This window comes from Bos mutus, chromosome 7 (genome assembly GCF_027580195.1).
Source record: "Bos mutus isolate GX-2022 chromosome 7, NWIPB_WYAK_1.1, whole genome shotgun sequence".
Taxonomy (NCBI): domain Eukaryota; kingdom Metazoa; phylum Chordata; class Mammalia; order Artiodactyla; family Bovidae; genus Bos; species Bos mutus.
The window spans coordinates 11213719-11232932 of record NC_091623.1 but is presented as its reverse complement, the minus strand read 5'-3'; the positions used below and the strand labels follow the sequence as shown (position 1 = coordinate 11232932).

General features: G+C 42.6%; 1 protein-coding gene across 1 annotated transcript in view; it reads right to left on the bottom strand.

The window, feature by feature from the left end:
* TENM2 (teneurin transmembrane protein 2) overlaps positions 1-19214 on the bottom strand; it is a 488845-nt gene that overhangs the window by 331341 nt on the left and 138290 nt on the right. Inside the window, 1 exon segment of the mRNA XM_070373048.1 lies at positions 13303-13537. Within this exon segment, the coding sequence (XP_070229149.1) occupies positions 13303-13537 (235 nt within the window).

Sequence of the window (19214 nt, the reverse complement as noted above, 5' to 3'; positions counted from 1 at the left end):
AACACCACAGTTCAAAAGCATCAATTCTTTGGGCTCAACTTTCTTTACGGTCCAACTCTCACATCCATACATGACTACTGGAAAAACCATAGCTTTGACTAGATGGACATTTGTAGGCAAGTTAATGTCTCTGCTTTTTTAATATGCTATCTAGATTGGTCATAGCTTTTCTTCCAAGGAGCAAGTGTCTTTTAATTTCATGACTGCAGTCACCATCTGCAGTGATTTTGGAGCCCAAGAAAATAAAGCCTGTCACTTTATTTCCATTGTTTCCCCATCTGTTTGCCATAAAGTGATGGGACCGGATGCCATGGTATTAGTTTTCTGAATGTTGAGTTTTAAGCCAGCTTTCTCATTCTCCTCTTTTACTTTCATCAAGAGGCTCTTTAGTTCCTCTTCGATTTCTGCCATAAGGGTGGTGTCAACTGCATATCTGAGGTTATTGATATTTCTCTTGGCAATCTTGATTCCAGCTTGTGCTTCATCCAGCCCGGCGTTTCTCAAGATGTACTCTGCATAGAAGTTAAATAAGCAGGGTAACAATACACAGCCTTGACGTATTCCTTTCCCAATTAGGAACCAGTCCATTGTTCCATGTCCAGTTCTAACTGCTGCTTCTTGACCTGCATACAGATTTCTCAGGAGGCAGGGAAGGTGGTCTGGTATTCCCATCTCTTGAAGAATTTTCCAGTTTGTTGTGATCCACACAATCAAAGGCTTTGGCATAGTCAATAAAGCAGAAGTAGATGTTTTTCTGGAACTCTCTTGCTTTTTCTATGATCCAATAGATATTGGCAATTTGATCTTTGGTTTCTCTGCCTTTTCTAAAACCAGCTTGAACATCTGGAAGATCTTGGTTCACGTACTGTTGAAGCCTGGTTTGGAGAATTTTGAGCATTACTTTGCTTGTCTGTGAGATAAGCGCAATTGTGTGGTAGTTTGAAAAGTCTTTGGCATTGCCTTTCTTTGGGATTGGAATGAAAACTGACCTTTTCCAGTCCTATGGCCACTGCTGAGTTTTCCAAATTTGCTGGCATATTGAGTGCAGCACTTTCACAGCATCATCTTTTAGAATTTGAAATAGCTCAGCTGGAATTCTATCACTTCCACTAGGCTTGGTTGTAGTGATACTTCCTAAGGCCCACTTGACTTTGAACTCCAGGATGTCTGGCTCTAAGTGAGTGATCACACTATCATGGTTATCTGGATCATGAAGATCTTTTTTTGTACAGTTCTTCTGTGTATTCTTGCCACCTCTTCTTAATATCTTCTGCTTCTGTTAGGTCCATACCATTTCTATACTTTATTGTGTCCATCTTTGCATGATATATTCCTTTGGTATCTCTAATGGTATCTCTAATTTTCTTGAAGAGATCTCTAGTCTTTCCCGTTCTGTTGTTTTCCTCTATTTTTTTGCACTGATCACTGAGGAAGGCTTTCTTATCTCTCTTTGCTATTCTTTGGAACTTTGCATTCAGATGGGTATAGCTTTCCTTTTCTCCTTTGCCTTTCGCTTCTCTTCTTTTCTCAGCTGTTTGTCAGGCCTTCTCAGACAACCATTTTACCTTTTTTGCATTTCTTTTTCTTGGGGATGATCTTGATCATTGCCTCCTGTCCAATGTCAGGAACCTCCATCCATAGTTCTTCAGGCACTCTGTCTATCAGATATAATCCCTTCAATCTATTGTAATATGTGCTCTAATTCTTTGCCTAATTCTTGACTGTTTCTTTGCAGAAGGAAATGGAGATAAAGATTCTTAATGGGATGAATAGGCAACAAAGTTGCCTCATCATCATGCAGGAAATGGAGGGAAGTTCCAGTCAGAGACCTGCCTACAGCCCCACCTGGACAATCAGCTCGAGAAACTGATGAGTCATCTGGCCTCACAGCTCCTCATCTGTAAAACGGATATCAGCCTGCAAATCCTGTTGGCCTTGATTCCTCCTCCTGGTCTGCCTTCTGATGCAGTAGTCAGAATCAAGGGCCTGGTAATTCCATGGTGGTGCAGTGGTTAGGACCCTGCACTTCCCCTGCTGGGGGCCCAGGTTCAATCCCTAGTCTGGGAACTAAGATCCCTCAAGACTTGCAGTGCAGCCAAAAAAAGAAAAAAAGGAATCAAGGGACCAACTTCTCGGAAGATGGCAGGTGTTTCTATACTCTCATCATCAGACCCCTTCCTTCCCACCTCACCTCCTACCTCTCTCTCTTCCTCTCTCATTAAAATAGCCCCTTCAACTCTAGCCCTGCAGAAAATTCTACACTTCTCCCTTTTCTAAAACCTGAAGGTACTGTGAATTTGAAGATGCATGTTATAGGCAGGACAGGAGGAGGTCTCCATCCTAACACAGCTTTCGTATTTCCGGACAGGGCCCATGATGGTGAAAACTCAGAAAAGTACCTCCAGACACACACTGAACGTGTCCTTTCCTACTTGGTTCTCACACCCGCTGCAGTGTCACACACACCATTCTACTGAATTTCTAGGGAGTTTAAATGTAGGTGTGCACTTTTCCCCCACTACTGAGCTTCTCCACAACATGCAACATCAGATTAAATCACAAGAGTGTAAATAGGAATGGGCATAATTATTGACATTAGGAGAAGCTGATTTTTAGGACAAAACTTTTTGTCTCATTAAATGTGGAACTATTCTGATGGTACCTATAAGAAGGTCCATTAGGGAGCAGACTGACTCCTATCTAAAATTTTCAGCACAAAAAGGAGAAGATGCATTTTTATATTGCTGAGAAGAGAACCTTGGAGCATGGAATTAGAGGTTTCCCATTCACTGTCTTATTAAAAAGCAAAACCAAGGACTTCAAATTGATAAAGGTAAAACTGCTTCTCCAGCCATTTTCAGGAGAGGAGAAATGCACTGAGTTGTTCTGAGTTAACTTTCTCATCAAGAGCCCTCATAAAGAGCACTGGTTAGTAAGACAATAAATGAGCATGTTTTAATTAGAAAATGTGGAATCCAAGCACTTTTGCAGGAAAGAAGATGATAGCTGGAAAGAGACATCAGGGGACTAATAAAAGTCAAGATGCATTCAGTGGCCACAGTGAACTCCAAGGTAAAGTTGTGGGACGTTTGAGAAGTGAACCAGAGAGGGTGATGAATCAGAAGGGGATGGGAATTACTCAGTGGAACTTATTCTTTCTACTTCATAATGGAATCAGTTGTAAACCCCCTGCTGTGTCCAGGCAAGTGAGGTAACTGATACTCTTGAACCTCCCATACTCCCAACCCTGGCCAGGACTGTGTGCCCAGAGGAGAAAATAATGTAATTAGGGGGTAAGCAAAAGCAGCTAGGCTGGGGCACAGCTAGCACTGAACTTGGCCTGGGTTTTCTCGTCTTTTTTTCAGCCTGCCAGCTCTCTGTCTTACCGTCTAACACCGTGGTGTTTGGTTATGGCCACACCCTTTTTTCTGGTATCTGGTCCTCACAGGCATATGATCCAGGCGTAATCAGTCAACACGGTCCACACTCCAGACCTCCAGACTGGGTCTGCTGTGGGCACAGGTTTCTAGCTGAGTTCCTGGGAGTTTCCTTGAAATATGAAGAGGAAATCCTTTTTCTCTTAGTTTCTAAGCTATGAGAATAGAGCCTGCAGTTCCCACAGCAATCTCACAAAAGGACACCTGCTTAAGAATGATGTTAGGAAACGGAAAAACAGCTGAGAGAGAGAGAGATGCCTAGTGCCTGAGCTCAAGTCCCTGAATCAAGTTCTGCCTGAGTTTTGATTCTGTCCCACACCCTACATTACCCCAAGTTGTATCTTCCTGACAGGGCTCCCAAATGGATAACATAAAGTGTCTGAAACAGTGCTTGGCACCAGGCAGGCGTTTAAGAGATGACAATGACTAAAGACAAAACCAGGAACAGCGTTCAGTCCGTCCACACAGTGCAAAGATTTTCAATATAGCCACCATCTCTCCTCGCATGGACTCAGAAGTTTAGAAGCTGGACAAGACGATCCCTGCCCTTCTCTGCCTTTGGACAAACAAAAGTGTTCAATATTTTACAGAAAATAAACACGTGTTTAATTTTTAAAAATTGATTTAATATTACACTATTTCCAAATATAAATCAAGTCACTTGCTAATATCTGCAGGATATTGTGTGGAGTGCTCTCGTCAAACTCATTCACAGAACATCATGGTCAAATTGTCAGGTCTTCAAGACACCTTGCCTCTGACAAAACCCCATTTCTGTGCTCTTCAAACTGCCTTCATACTTTTGTTCCACCTTCCAGTAACTAATATCCTCCATCCCCGGGGTCTCTCTTTCCAAGACATCACATGCAGTAAGTCCTCAGATCTGCCAAGGGTCTTAACACCAGGCTAGAGAGATTAACTCATTGGGTTTTGGAGAAAGAGAGAAGAGGTCACTCAGGGTCACCAAAAATGCAAAAGTTGAGCTGCACCAGCCTCTGAGCCATGGACTGAGTACCTCCTCTCAGATGGTTGGCAGCATTAAAGTGCATAATAAATGTAATGCAGTTGAATCACCCCGGAACCATCCCCCACGCCCCACCCCCGGTCTGTGGACAAACTGTCTTCCACAAAATTGGTCCCTCGTGCCAAAAAGGTTGGGGACCGCGGCACTAAGGTGACTAAGAAAGCACGAAGCTGGACACAAGACACCCACACAGCAGGGCCCTACTTTCAGACGGTTTTTACATTTATTATCTCACTTTACTAAGCTGGCTTTCCCCAGGGTCCCACCAAATGCTTCAAAGTGCCTAATATCACCTTATGCTTTCTCATTCCCTATTCCTAAGTGTAGTGGAGAGGATCTGGGTTGATAAGAGATTTAAAAGGCACAAAGACTAAGTTCCCCATTTAAAATTCATATCTAAGCACATATCCATGCAAGAGGAAGAACATTTCCTACCTTCTTCCTAGAACCGGATTTTATATCCAGTCCTTCAAGTAATTGCAAAATAATAATAATAAGCTTTTAATTGTCATATCATTGGTGTGCAACATCTCGACAGGAGGACTAATGTTGAGCAGTGGACTTAGGGATGCTCCAACCCAGCTGAAGCTTTTTAACAAATTGAAATAGAATTTTAGAACCATCTCACAAATACAAAAAGGAAGTGCTACTCATTCTCTTTTGAAATATAAGGCAGGCATGCACAGCTAAAACACGGAGGACAGAAATTGGAAGCACTTGCTGATTTCTCAAACAATTACTTTGAGCAAGAAAGGATTCTGTAAGGAATTAAAAACACATGATTTTGAAGCTGATTCTCCGTGGTTAATGTTGTCATAAAAATGGATTATTTGCATACAAGACTTAGGGAACAGTCTGAAACGTGTGGGTTTTGGAGGAGAAAAAACAGCTATATGAGAAAAAGTGCTTCAAGTTGTTTCAGCTCCCTTATCATCCAAAGGATGCAGTCCTAGCTGAGCACACTGGCTGAGTGCCTCATGATGGACTGCGATTCTGGGGACATAAGATCCCCAATCACGAAGGCAGTCCAAACCAAGACTAATAAATCAAAGGAAGCTTCAGAAAAGGTGCAGAGCCTACTGCCTCTGCCTGGGAGAACCACGAGTGCCTTATCTGGCTTCTGTGAAAAGAAAAAGATCATTGCGGAGCCAGAATTAGAAAAGCCTCGCGCGCTCCATCAAGTCTCTCCCATCTGAGCCAGATAAAATATCCTCTGGGGAGGCTTCAGGAAATGCCCCGAGGGAATGACAGTTGATATTAGCTGAATGGGTGAAAGAGCACAGACAGAGATGGAAATACTGGGTTTTTTTCAACTGTGAACTTAACCCAAGAGTCTTTGACATTTACACAGACTCAGGGCAGAGGCTTGCACTTCCAAGGCATGACCGCAAGGTGGCTTCAGTCTGTAATAGGGTCCCCGTGGTCCAGGCTGCAGAGGGATGGCTTTTAAAAAACACAAAACATCTTTCTACCCAGAGGCTTTCCCGTGGTAACTCATAAGTAAGAAGTTCAAGTCCCCAGAGCTTTAATAAACTTAACAAGGCTTTAATTTTATAGCGGGAGACACATTTTAAAAGTTGAGCCCTCCTTGTAGACCTTTACCTTCAAGTATGTTTCCAAGTTTGCAAACCATGCCAAGAGCAGACTAGAGTGGTCTTAAATAAGACAATGCTTGTTTCTTTCTTAACGCACCTTGTAATTTGCACACGAGCCACACCACTTTATTTTCTTATTAATGGGTTTAGGTGTGTTTAACACCGCAAGCCATAAATGGCAAAGCAATGGATTAGACCAGGTTCTCTTTATTTTCCTGCCAATTGTTAGAAAGTGATGTGGGGTATGGGGTACCCCTCCTTACTGGGTTTTTCTCTACCACTCACCAACACACCCCCAACTCTACCTCCCGCCTCTAACCAACCACCAACCCCTGTCTCCATTTGCCAAGAAAAAAAAAAAAAGGCACAGTCTGGTTTCTCATTGGAGAGCATGCCTATTGAGCAGTTCAGTTATTGAGATTAATAAGCTGCCAGTTTCCAAGGAAGACTAAGAAAACTACAAAATTAAAGTGCACCGCAACGTGAAATGCTGCTGGTGGCCAGGCGGGATCACAGTGTCAAAAAGGCAAGGTAAAGCTATAAACTAAGGCTGAGTTTGAAAAGCTAACCTAAAGGTCTCATTAATTTCCATGTTGCCTCTGATGAGAATTTAGAGGGGGCATAATGTTTCGCAGTATGGAGAAATCATGCTGCCTACTGATTTGAAAAGTGCTAGAATGCATTTCATGCATTGGAGAAGGAAATGGCAACCCACTCCAGTGTTCTTGCCTGGAGAATCCTAGGGACGGGGGAGCCTGGTGTGCTGCTATCTATGGGGTCGTACAGAGTCGGACACAACTGAAGCGACTGAGCAGCAGGAGCAGAATGCATTTGGTTCACCCAGAATGAATTCTAGTTTTACATCTCACTTGAAAACGTTAAAAAAAAAATGGGGGGGGGGAAGCAAACAGGTTACCTTGGTTTAATATTCTCAAGATCAAGCTTCTCAGGGATTCTGTCAGAAAATTAATCCTTAGGTAGAAAAATCAATCTGAGAACAAGTTGAGAAGAGTCTTCAGGTTCATCATGGTGGGGATGTTTCCACAATCTCATTTCTTCTCCATGAAAACCTTATTTACTAAAGATCATTAGGCTTGATTCCCAAATATGCACTCCCCATAAAGCTTCCAGATGAGGCTAAAATTACTTGGTCTTGAAGATAAAAAGTAGGTTTTCTGAAATGCTGATACCCAAATTAGATTCCTGGGATTCCCTGTGCCACTTGTCAAGCCCAAAATGCTCCATTCTCGATCAGAGCACTTCCTGGGTGTTCATCACAACTTTCTGAGTGTCCCTACACGAACGATGACCAAATGGCCATCCAGCATACTCAAGGCAGTGTGGCTTTCTCCTGCCAATCTGGCAAAGTCCTGTTTGGAAGATAAACCTCCTGCAAATCAAAGAGGCTAAAAAAAAGTAGCAGTGCTTTTTATTTCTGCAGCTTCAATTTACTCTCGCAGTTTATGATAGGCAGAGCATTAAACCTCTGAGCTCAGCTCACATGTATCCCATGCTGCTGGCACCATAGTCCTTTGAGGCTTCAGATTTACCATTCTGGGTGGCTGTCAGTCTTACAGAGCTGAAGACAAGGGTCCCTTATATCTTGCCTAGCTTATGAATTTGTCAGTGACCAACTCTATGTCCAGTAACAGACTGGGATTCATCCCTCAGATCATTTCTTGCCTCACATCACTTATAATGCATTAACTTCATCATTTCCATGGCCTGGGTAAATTTTAATTGGATAATAAGTATCATTTTATTTTGTTTTGTTCTTCTAGTTTCAAAGACATTATCATGTGTTGGGAATACGGCATGTGGAGTCAGGTAGACCCAAATTTCAATCCCGGTCCTGCCACCTACTTATTTGGAGATGTGAAGGTAATTTCATCTTCTCAAGTCTCAGTTTCCATTTATTTAAAATAGGGATAAGTAACATATACTCAACAGAAGAGTTAAAGGGTTCAGTGGGATCATGCCTGTAAAACTAAGTATTGAGCAAAAACTATTTGATAAAGTTGTTATTCACAGAACTATACAATCATGTAGAATAACTAAGTTGAACAAAATTTCTGGAGAGTTTGTTTTTTTTTTTTAAAGAGAAACATCAACTGCTGAGAACTTTGGATACAGTCAAAGTGAAAAGTGAAAGTCACTGTCGTGTCTGACTCTTTGTGATCTTGTGGATTATACAGTCCATGGAATTCTCTAGGCCAGAATACTGGAGTGGGTAGCCTTTCCCTTCTCCAGGGGATCTTCCCAACCCAGGGATCAAACCCAGGTCTCTAGCATTGCAGGCGGATTCTTTACCAGCTGAGCCACAAGGGAAGCCCAAGAAAACTGGAGTTGGATACACTAACTATGCTATTATTTGTAAATGGATGTGCTTTATGTTACATCTGTTATTTTAGAATCAAAATAAGTCTGGACAATAACAGCAACTCAATACTCTTTCTCGTTGCCTCAGAGATTTAAGAGGTGGAAAACTGAACTTGTTTTCTAAGTGACATCACTATTCACTCAGCCTCTTAAGTAAAAAAATCGGGTATTGTGCTCACGTCTGTCTAAGCTACATCCTGACATTCCAGCCATCATTAATTTTACTGATTCTACCTTTAGTACATTCCCCATAACTCTGGTCAGATTGGTAGGAGAAAGGCAGACAGCTCTGATTCTGCAGCTATGGGGACCCTAATGGAAACACCACCATTTTTCATCTTAACCATGACAGTATTCTCCAAATTGCATCCTCAGTCTTACTGTACCTCTCCCCAACCCCCTACCTATTAACCATAAGGCAGCTACCATAATTAAAAGCAAAACAAAACCATCTATGTATTATTTCAGCCTTCTGTTTAAAATGCTTCAGTGATCTTTCACTGTTTTGGGGGAGAGTCCAGAGTCTTTAAAGCAGCCCCAAACCATGCACTGTCCTGCCCTTGCCTGCCTTTCTAGTTTGCTTTCTCTTCCTGGAATCATAGCACTTCTTCTCCCACTGGATCATGGTTTTCACCAAGAACATTCTTTAAGTCTGCTGCTGCTACTGCTGCTGCTGCTAAGTCACTTTAGTCGTGTCCGACTCTTTGCGACCCCATAGACGGCAGCCTAATTAACACCTACTCATCCTTAGGGCTCAGCCTTTATGCCAATTTCTCCTGAGTCTGGCTTCTCTATACCTCTCATGGCACTTAATACATTTGTCATTGGAGGGTCACAGGCCTAATCTTTTGCTCGCATTCTGTCTACAGCCTAGAATCTACAAAAAGACAAGGACTTGCTTTTCTTCTTCTTCAATGCCTGGCATCTGGTTGGGTCTCATAGATGTTTCTCTAATGAGTAATGGATGACCATTTCAAAAAGTAACTTGAAAACTTGCTTGAGGATCTTGATGGCTACTCTGGTATTCTGGGGGCAAAAGCAAACTCAGAGAGAAGTTTTGTTCTGCTTAGGGATTTTCTTTAGTGACCTGCTACCAGAGAGAGATTCCAAGAAAGAAGCTTGCTTCAGCAAAATGCACGACGGAAGGAAAGTTAGGTTCTTTCACTGAGCTACTTTTTACTACTTTAGACAAAGAGATGCTGACTTCAGAAACTCCCAAAGCAGCAGCTGGCCAGAAAGATTCCTGACCTTGTTGCTCTCAGAAGAAGGAGGAGATAGGTGGTATCAACTCAGAATTACCCATGGACCTTGTTCTAAGACCTTCTGCAAGTAGGCTGAGAGAAAGATGGTTGAGGAGAATGATTCTGTAGACCATCCTGTTTGCAAATAGTTCCTCTGCCCTGTGTTTTGTTTCTCTTGGCTTATATTATGGTTTACACATGAACTGATTGTTTTGGGTAGTACGCATTTATATGCATTTTTTATTTATATGGTTAACACTGATACAAAACTTTCCCTTATAAGCTTTTTTTGTCTTGTGTTATATTCCAAATTTGTACAGTGCTGTTTTCTGGCTATGCCTCCTTAACCAGCACCTTGATTCTACTTGTCATAGAACAAAAAATGGAAAAAGCATAGTCCAAGGAAGATCTAACATGCCTCATTAAGACTGATGGGAACATCAACAAGCAATGCAGGGGGCCAGGGCTTGTTCCTTGCTGGTCTAAAGAAACACCTTGGATTTGGCTTGGAGTCTCTGGGGTGGCAGAATGCCTACCCATCACCTTCCAGAGTTATGAAATTCTTCCGTCATGCCCAGAAGTCTAGATTAATGAGATCGGGGGTGGTGAAGTTTTGTTTGTAAATTTCCATTGCACTTTCACAGTTGATGACTACATCATAATCAGCCTCCAGAATGTCTTGCCTTCAATGGTTCTCTCTCTCCGATATGGTTAATCAATCCTTATTTGATATGAAAGACACGAATGGGAATCCTAGTATGATATCATTACCCTAACTTAAGAGCTTCTGTTCCCTACATTTGCCTGGTGGGTAAGAAAATGACACCATTAAACTAACAATATTTCAGCATTGGAGTGAAATTGTTCACTTTTACAGTTTCCAAGACTACATGGAAAAATCACTGAAGAATGGGAACAAATGATGCCATAATCTTTGATTTTTTTTCTCCACTTATCTACTAGGTAAAACTCTTATTTATCCTTCCAAACCCAGCTCAAACAGCCCCTCAGCTGGAAAACTTTTCCTGAACATCCTGGAATAGTTAACTATGATGTCAGCTGTTCAACCACTGTAACTTACAGACTTTCTTTATTGTAAACACTGCATGATCTTTCTGTTTATGTGCCTATATCCTTTTTTAGGCTGTATGAGCTCTAAGGGAAGAATACACGTTTTAATCATAATCTCCCCAGTACCTAACATAGCACTTAGTATTTTCAAGAGACTCAGTAAATATTTGCTAATAAGAGACTGAATAAATAATATCTAAAAGAGAAACATAAAGTTCAACAATTCAATTCAAGACCAGTTGCACACCCAAATTCTATGTATTCAGTTCTATAGATAGAATTTCAAATACCTGGGTTTGATTTTAGTAATGGCCCTTCTCAAGGGACTTACGTTCTCTAATTCTTGGCCCTTGAATGTACTGATCAGAGAACATCTGATACTGTTCTTGCCTTCTGATAGGATTTGGCTTGCTTCCTCTAAAAGCACTGAGAAACTCCAAACCTAGGAGAAATGCTAAGTATTCTAATAACCTGAAGAAGGACTCGACAGGTTGGAAGGCATGTTCTGGGAGAACTTCAGGAGAGCAGGAAGGGGATATGCTTGGTTTGCTGGTCCTCTCCCCCAGATCTTTTCAAGGGAAATATTTATTGCCAATCACATCAGAATGTGATGGGTGACAGCAGATACCCTCATGCAGTGCATGTGTTCCCATCACCAATAAGAGACTCTTTGTGCAGAGTGGACATTCTGATGGATCTTTCCCTGATGATGCGACAATCAAGGCAATAATTGTAGGTTTGTGATCAGATACCTCACCATCTTATGTGTAGAAACCACCAGAGTTCCATCCAAAGTCTCATAATTTACCATCTCACTGATGCTCTAGAATGCATGCAAGTTACGTTGACCCCAAATCTACATTCTGAAATTTTTAAATGGTGACAACAATGATTTCTTCCTACTTCACTGACGTGCTTCCAGGCTTGATTGAGACAGTGCATTTAAACCACTGATATTGGCATTTACAAAGTACACAATAGAAACTGTTCGGTATTGGTGATGCTAGTCCTCTTTTTCCCTTTTTCTCCTTCTTTTTCCCAATATCTACTACATTTCTTCTACCCTTTCTCCTCCTCCTCCGTCTTACCCACTGTGCATTGCCTCATGTCTAGTGACTATTAATATTTTTCAAATAATGGCTGTTAACGTGAAAACAGACTGACTAGTACCCCACAAACTCTATGGCAGTTCATAAATATAAGGAAGAAAAAAGAAAATCTTATCCAGTCTTAAAGACCACCACCAACTATGAAAATTGACTGAGTTAAGCCTGGTGGACTAGTTAGCTTTCAGCCTGGAACCCTTCCATAAAGCTACTTATTAGTGGGTTATTATATCAATGCAGATGTTTAAACCTATCTATTATATATAATATATACATATATTTTCTATTGAGTTTACTTATTATAAACCTTAGAGATTACAAAGGCATGGTTACAAATCACCTACACTGGTTAGAAAATAAAATGCATCAAAGTTTGAAGTGACTATAATGACAATGAGGTTCAACGTATCCAAGATCTTATTAATAATTAGAGATAAACAACATGAAATGCTATGGCTTGCATAATTATTGCCAGCTGTATGCAAAAAATTCACTGGCCATTACCGGAAAGATTACAGATTATTTTTTTTCTTTAAACCTAAGTTATTAAAGTTTAAAAACTATGTGAGAACTTTCTAAAGGTTCAATATGAATTAGCCCCATTCTCTATTTAGTCTCCATGGTTCTTCTGGGCTAGGAAACAGTGACCACTGAAGTACATACACCCTGAAAGTGCCTGGGGATGGAAAAACAAGAGCATTCCAGTATCTGGTCAACCCACTGCCAATTACACTGTAGCCTGCCACGCTGTGACCAATGCCCCTTCCTTCAGGTCGCTAAGGCAAGGGTGATTTTGGAAGACCAGAAGCAAAGGTGAGAAAAGGACAGCAGCAAACACAAAGCAAAGCCAGAGCTGGAGATCACTTTCCAACTCTTCCCTTTCAACATAAATGCTGCCCCTTTTTTCTTGTTTGTTTTTCTCTACATTGTTGTTTGCCCATCAGGCATCAAGCTGTTAAAAAGTGTCTACAGGAGGGATTAAAGAGAGACTGCATGTTGGATGAAATATAAATTAAAATTATACTTCTGTCAGTCTGGAATTGGGGATTGTTTCTCAAGGTCTCCCCAAACACTTAATTTCAAATGAGTCTTCATTTATTACTTCAGGAAAGGCTAAATGCATAATTTATCAGCAGCTTTCAGTCAATATACCCTTATAAGCATGTTTCCCATGAGCCTTTGTGTAAAAATATGTTATGCTAATTCTATTAGTTGGGTACACAGGAGCTGTCGAAGAAAGTAAACATGCATTAAAAGGAGACACATGTGAACAAAAGAAATACCTATCAACCTGCTGTCCAGGGTGGAATTACCAAGGGAACAGCCAGAGCTGGTCAACTTATCCCACAACGTAGGTGGGGTTTTCACCCCACTATAGCTCTGCGCCACCCCGATGCTCTGCGAGGGTGAGGCAGGAAGGAGGCATGTGTGATCACGATGGGGACTTACCGAGTCTCCAGCGGCACGTTGCTGTTCAGCACCCAGCTGTCCTGAAGCTGAACGGACTCGGGAGTGGTGGCCAGGTCATTGGGTGCAGGAGCCGGGGCGTGGATCTGACTCCGCCGGTTGGTCAACGAGTTCCTGTTGAGGGAGTTGGCGGACGAGTGGTGATGGGACAGCGTGTGGTTGTGCGGGGGTGGCAGAGGGGGCCTCAGAGTCGACTGGCTGTGGTGGTTTGGAGGGCCTGGGAAAAGAGGAAGGAGAAATGGCAGTCAGGGGCTGCTGGCCACCGCCGTGAACACACTATCTGGAACCAAAGCCTTGATATTGACAAGTGCTGAACATCACCCATTGGAAACTCAGGTAAGACTACATCAAGCATCCCAGGGTCAGTTACTAATAAACAGTATGCCTTGATTTGCCTTTAGGTAATTGCACTCATCTCACACACTAGTAAAGTAATGCTCAAAATTCTCCAAGCCAGGCTTCAGCAATATGTGAACCATGAACTTCCAGATGTTCAAGCTGGTTTTAGAAAAGGCAGAGGAACCAGAGATCAAATTGCCAACATCCGCTGGATCATGGAAAAAGCAAGAGAGTTCCAGAAAAACATCTATATCTGCTTTATTGACTATGCCAAAGCCTTTGACTGTGTGGATCACAATAAACTGGAAAATTCTTCAAGAGATGGGAATACCAGACCACTTGACCTGCCTCTTGAGAAATCTGTATGCAGGTCAGGAAGCAACAGTTAGAACTGGACATGGAACAACAGACTGGTTCCAAATAGGAAAAGGAGTACGTCAAGGCTGTATATTGTCACCCTGCTTATTTAACTTATGTGCAGAGTACATTATGAGAAACGTTGGGCTGCAAGAAGCACAAGCTGGAATCAAGATTGCGGGAGAAATATCAATAACATCAGATATATAGATGACACCACCCTTATGGCAGAGAGTGAAGAGGAACTAAAGAGCCTCTTGATGAAAGTGAAAGTGGAGAGTGAAAAAGTTGGCTTAAAGCTCAACATTCAGAAAACGAAGATCATGGCATCTGGTCCCATCACTTCATGGAAAATAGATGGGGAAACAGTGGAAATAGTGTCAGACTTTATTTTTTGGGGCTCCAAAATCACTACAGATGGTGACTTCAGCCATGAAATTAAAAGACGCTTACTCCTTGGAAGGAAAGTTATGACCAACCTAGATAGCATATTGAAGAGCAGAGACATTACTTTGCCAACAAAGGTCCATATAATCAAGGCTATGGTTTTTCCTGTGGTCATGTATGGATGTGAGAGTTGGACTGGGAAGAAGGCTGAGCGCCAAAGAATCGATGCTTTTGAACTGTGGTGTTGGAGAAGACTCTTGAGAGTCCCTTGGACTGCAAGGAGATCCAACCAGTCCATTCTAAAGGAGATCAGCCCTGGGATTTCTTTGGAAGGAATGATGCTAAAGCTGAAATTCCAGTACTTTGGCCACCTCATGTGAAGAGTTGACTCATTGGAAAAGACTCTGATGCTGGGAGGGATTGGGGGCAGGAGGAGAAGGGGACGACAGAGGATGAGGTGGCTGGATGTCATCACTGACTTGATGGACGTGAGTCTGAGTGAACTCCGGGAGTTGGTGATGGACAGGGAGGCCTGGCGTGCTGCAATTCATGCGGTCGCAAAGAGTCGGACACGACTGAGTGACTGAACTGAACCGAGGCATCAAATGATGCATGAGAAGCTAGGTTAGCAAAACCAGGCTGGTGAGGGCTGACCAGTGGGAATTATTTGAAACTTCTTAATTCTACAAGGAAAGTCATGTGACATTCAAGGTTGACCACTGTTGTAACAAGTTCCCAGCCCATTTCCTGGTAAGCCAGGATACTCCATACATTCTTTAAACAATGTCCACAATGGGGGGAGGGGTGGGCTTCCCTGGTGGTCCAGCATTAGGGCTCCACACTCCCACTGCAGGGTGCATGGGTTCGATCCTTGGTTGGGGAACTCCTACATGTTGTGAAGCATGGCCAAAATACAGATAAAAAGAAATAATGGTATGGTATCTTTCTGAAGGTATAAGAATATGGCATACTGGAAGTCAGGGAGTAGCAAGTTTAAACACCTATCAGGGGCCAGGCAGGAAAGTGAAGTGGATTGAGGTGAACGGGAGCAGGTAGGGAACAGCCTTCACTCAGATCAAGGCTCACGTGGCTATTTAGGGGTTAGAGATCAAGGCAACTGATCCTCCAATTTTTCTAGGAAAGCTGAAGATCTGGACTTTTAGTTTTTTAAAAAATGTTGACAATGAAAATATATATGCGTGTGTTTTGGGTGTGTATTTATATATATACCCACATATGTATGTATACACACACACATATATATTTTTATATATACACACACACACATATATATACACATATGATTACATATGACTTCCCTGGTGGCTCAGATGGTAAAGAATCCGCCTGCAATGCGGGAAACCCTGGTTCGATCCCTGGGTCAGGAAGATCCCCCGGAGAAGGGAATGGCAACCCACTCCAGTATTCTTGCCTGGAGAATTTCATGGGCAGAGGAGCCTGGAGGGCTACAGTCCATGGGGGTCTCAAAGAGTCGGACACAACTGAGCGACTAACACTTTCACGTTTATATACAATCACATGTATATATGTATACCTTTTTAAAAATGAGAGTCAACAAAACACACCTATGAGCTCACTCAGATCAGGGGCTTGATAACATCTGTCCTCTGAGAGATGAACCCTGAGGACTCGGTCTCTGGAGAAGGTCAGGGTTGATGTTTTCAAACCGTGACCCTTACTCAAAATTGCATCCTAGTTTCTAATCTTGAAATCCTCCATCCTTGCAGGAAAAACACACAAAGGACAACCACACCCCTCTACATATTCGCCTGTAAATATGACCAAGGATGACAGTCCCATCCACGGTTTTCCTGGCAATCCGTTCTCCATCTACAAAGTGAAATATTTTAAGCGTAATGAAAATGAAAGCAGTTCACTATGCAATGCAAGCCTATAATTTGGTTTTAATGGCTGCTGAAACATGACTTTTAATTTGTGTCCTTTGAGAAAGTTTATTTTTTGAAGCCTCCAGTCGGGCTTGGCAGCCCACCAGGTGACTGCCGAGCCTTGTCATTTTGGCCCCTGCCAACTTTGAAAATCCTCAGCCCCTGCTGTCCTGGCTCTAAGAAGTTGGCTCAAGTCATTTAAACAAGCAATTTGACACAAATTTCAACTACTTGTCTCCTTATGTGGCCAGGCTACATCTCCAAAAGGTGTAATCTACATTCCATGGCTCCTGGGAAGCTTGCAGAAATGTTCCGAGAGAAAGGCAACATGTCAAGAAGATACTAGGTTTGGGGAGCATCGTGACCATTGCAAACAGGAAAGAAAAATGCAGAGGAAAGTGGTTCCTCGAAGTTTGTGTCTCTGGGCTGAAATTACTTGGGTGATTTTTTTTTGGGGGGGGGGGTTGTGGGACAAATAAAACTAAAACTAAAACCCAGTGGGAAATGCCACCATACCGTTGTATAGATTTTTAAATTGCGTCCTCCAAATGAACCTGTTAATTCGTATTTTCCATTCTGCACCACTGACATTTTAAATATAACTTTGAAGGAGTTTCATTGCTATAGCAGGCTATTATATTTTCTGGCATTGTTGTCTGTCTTGCAATGTATTATTATATAGTTATTTAGCATTTGTCTGTCTCGTATTAGTGGAAAGAGGGGAGAAAAGGGGGTGAAATGATGTAATAATGATCCTTCAGAGATGCTATCTAAGCCCCTCACACAAGGTTAATGAATTCTCATGCCTTTCTTTCTCCCCCTCTCAACTCCCATCCAAGTGGTGTCATTATTCTCCATTAGTTAGGTAATTATGAGCCTTGCCTCGGGAAGGCGAGATGAATCAGAGCACAAGCGAGAACCCACCCTCCCCAGCCCCAAGCCCTAACTTTGCATCTCCCTCAGCCCTCAGCCCCCACCCTCCAGCTCTCCAGCTACACCCTCCCAAAGTACAAAGAGGCTGTGTGAGGGATTTCATTCACTAAATGGGACACCAGGCCCCTCCTGCTTCTGGTCTGTTCACCCTGAGCTGAGCTTTCTCTGCCTGCTCCAGCTTGGGTGGTCTTTTCCTGTCCATCAGTGTTCCCTGTGGGTGGAATTCCTGTGGTTGTCTTCCTGTGGACACAGCTGGTGGTGGTGCCCACGGGGGAGCGGCGCTTCCACCTGGGTGTTGAGTGGTTTGTTTCCAAAAGATGGAGGGTGAGTTTTCCAGTTTTCCAGACAGGTCAAATTCTCCATTTCTCCTTAAGAGAAGGCCTAGGGCATCATCGCGGGGGGGCGGGTGGGGGAGTTGAGGGATGGAGAAGGACGAACAGGAGAAGATAAACAAATACTCAACTCTCCACTCACCCGGCCCTCCTGTAAAGCAGCAAGCTCTTTGCATAAAATCAAATGACCCATAGCAACAACAGCGCAGCGGTCCCCCATCCTCTGTATTGAAGGATGCTCACCTTACACTGTTGCTCATTTCCACTGTGACACTGGTCATATTTGCTCATTTATCTATCTATTCAAAACTCAAACTTTTGAACTAGGTGCAGGAGCTAGAAGGAAAAGACACTGACAAGAGAGGCAAATGCTATCACTGGGGATAAACAGAACTGGTGCAGGAGCATTTGCAGGGGGCACTGAGCCAGTGGTTAGGAGACAATATCTGAAGAACTGGGTTCAAGGATCAAGTCTGCCCACTTTTGAGTTATGGGAACTTAGGCCTCAGGCTTCATTTCTCTAATTATCAACATCCTTATCTGTCAAATGATGAAAACAGCAGTAACTACCCATAAGGTTGCTGTGAAAGGTAGGGAGGAAGGTGACTGCAAAGGGCTAAACATGCTACCTGATGGCTGGCAAGTTCCCCCCAAACTGCGTGCATGGACCACTGCTTGGTTCTGGGGGACAGAAGGATGGATAAAGGAGTAACTGCAGCTCTCAAGAAGCCCAGATTTAAGCAGAAAGAGTACGCTCAGAGTTCATCTCCCAAGGGCAGGAGTCACAAACTGGCAGACCCCAAGCTGACTATTACCAAAAATTCAAGGTGAAGACTGTACATAGGGTTCCAGACTTCTGACTTCTCTTGGAAACAAATTAAAGATATCGAGTCTGTATTCCCTCATGGCAACAACTGGATGGAGCCCAGCACCATTGGGTGGTTTTGCTTGTTTGCTTCTGTCATCAACCTGAACAACCCCTGTTACCTTCACCTGGTCGGATGTAGCCTTTGTATTACGGGCTGGTAGACATTTACGCTTTTGGACCGCTGCCTGAACTCAGGGTTCCTTAGCATTCTGTGTGGGTCACGTGTCTCTCATATAACAACACTTCTGCTACAGTGAATGATCTCAAGCACTTTTTGTGTTTGTTTTTGTCACAGTCATCCAATATGTTTGCTGGATGTGACGGTTTTCTATTTCAAAAAATGCACACAATGGCAAGCAACATGCCTTACTGCTTTCTAGGAAGCGAAATGACATGAAAGAGTCATTCTCTAAGGCAAGTGTTGTCTTCAGTCTATGGTGAAACAAAGATGAATATCTCAGCTTGATGAAGGTAGCTTCCTTCATGTCCACTCTGAGTGCCACACATTTATTGGGCTTAATTCATGTGCATCGTATTAATGGCTCTTCTATTACATAAATCTGAAATCACACAGTAATGTAATTGAGGCATGAATAACTATGTAGCATAAACACTTACATGGTATCAACCTAATAAGTATGCTATTAGCAGCAAAAGGCAGTTGTCATTAAAATTACTGTGCTAACCTATTATACTGCACCTGATTTATCCTGAAGTCAGAAACCTGGAATTTGTTTTTAGGTGCTGTGCAGCTTTTAGTCCTAGGAAGGA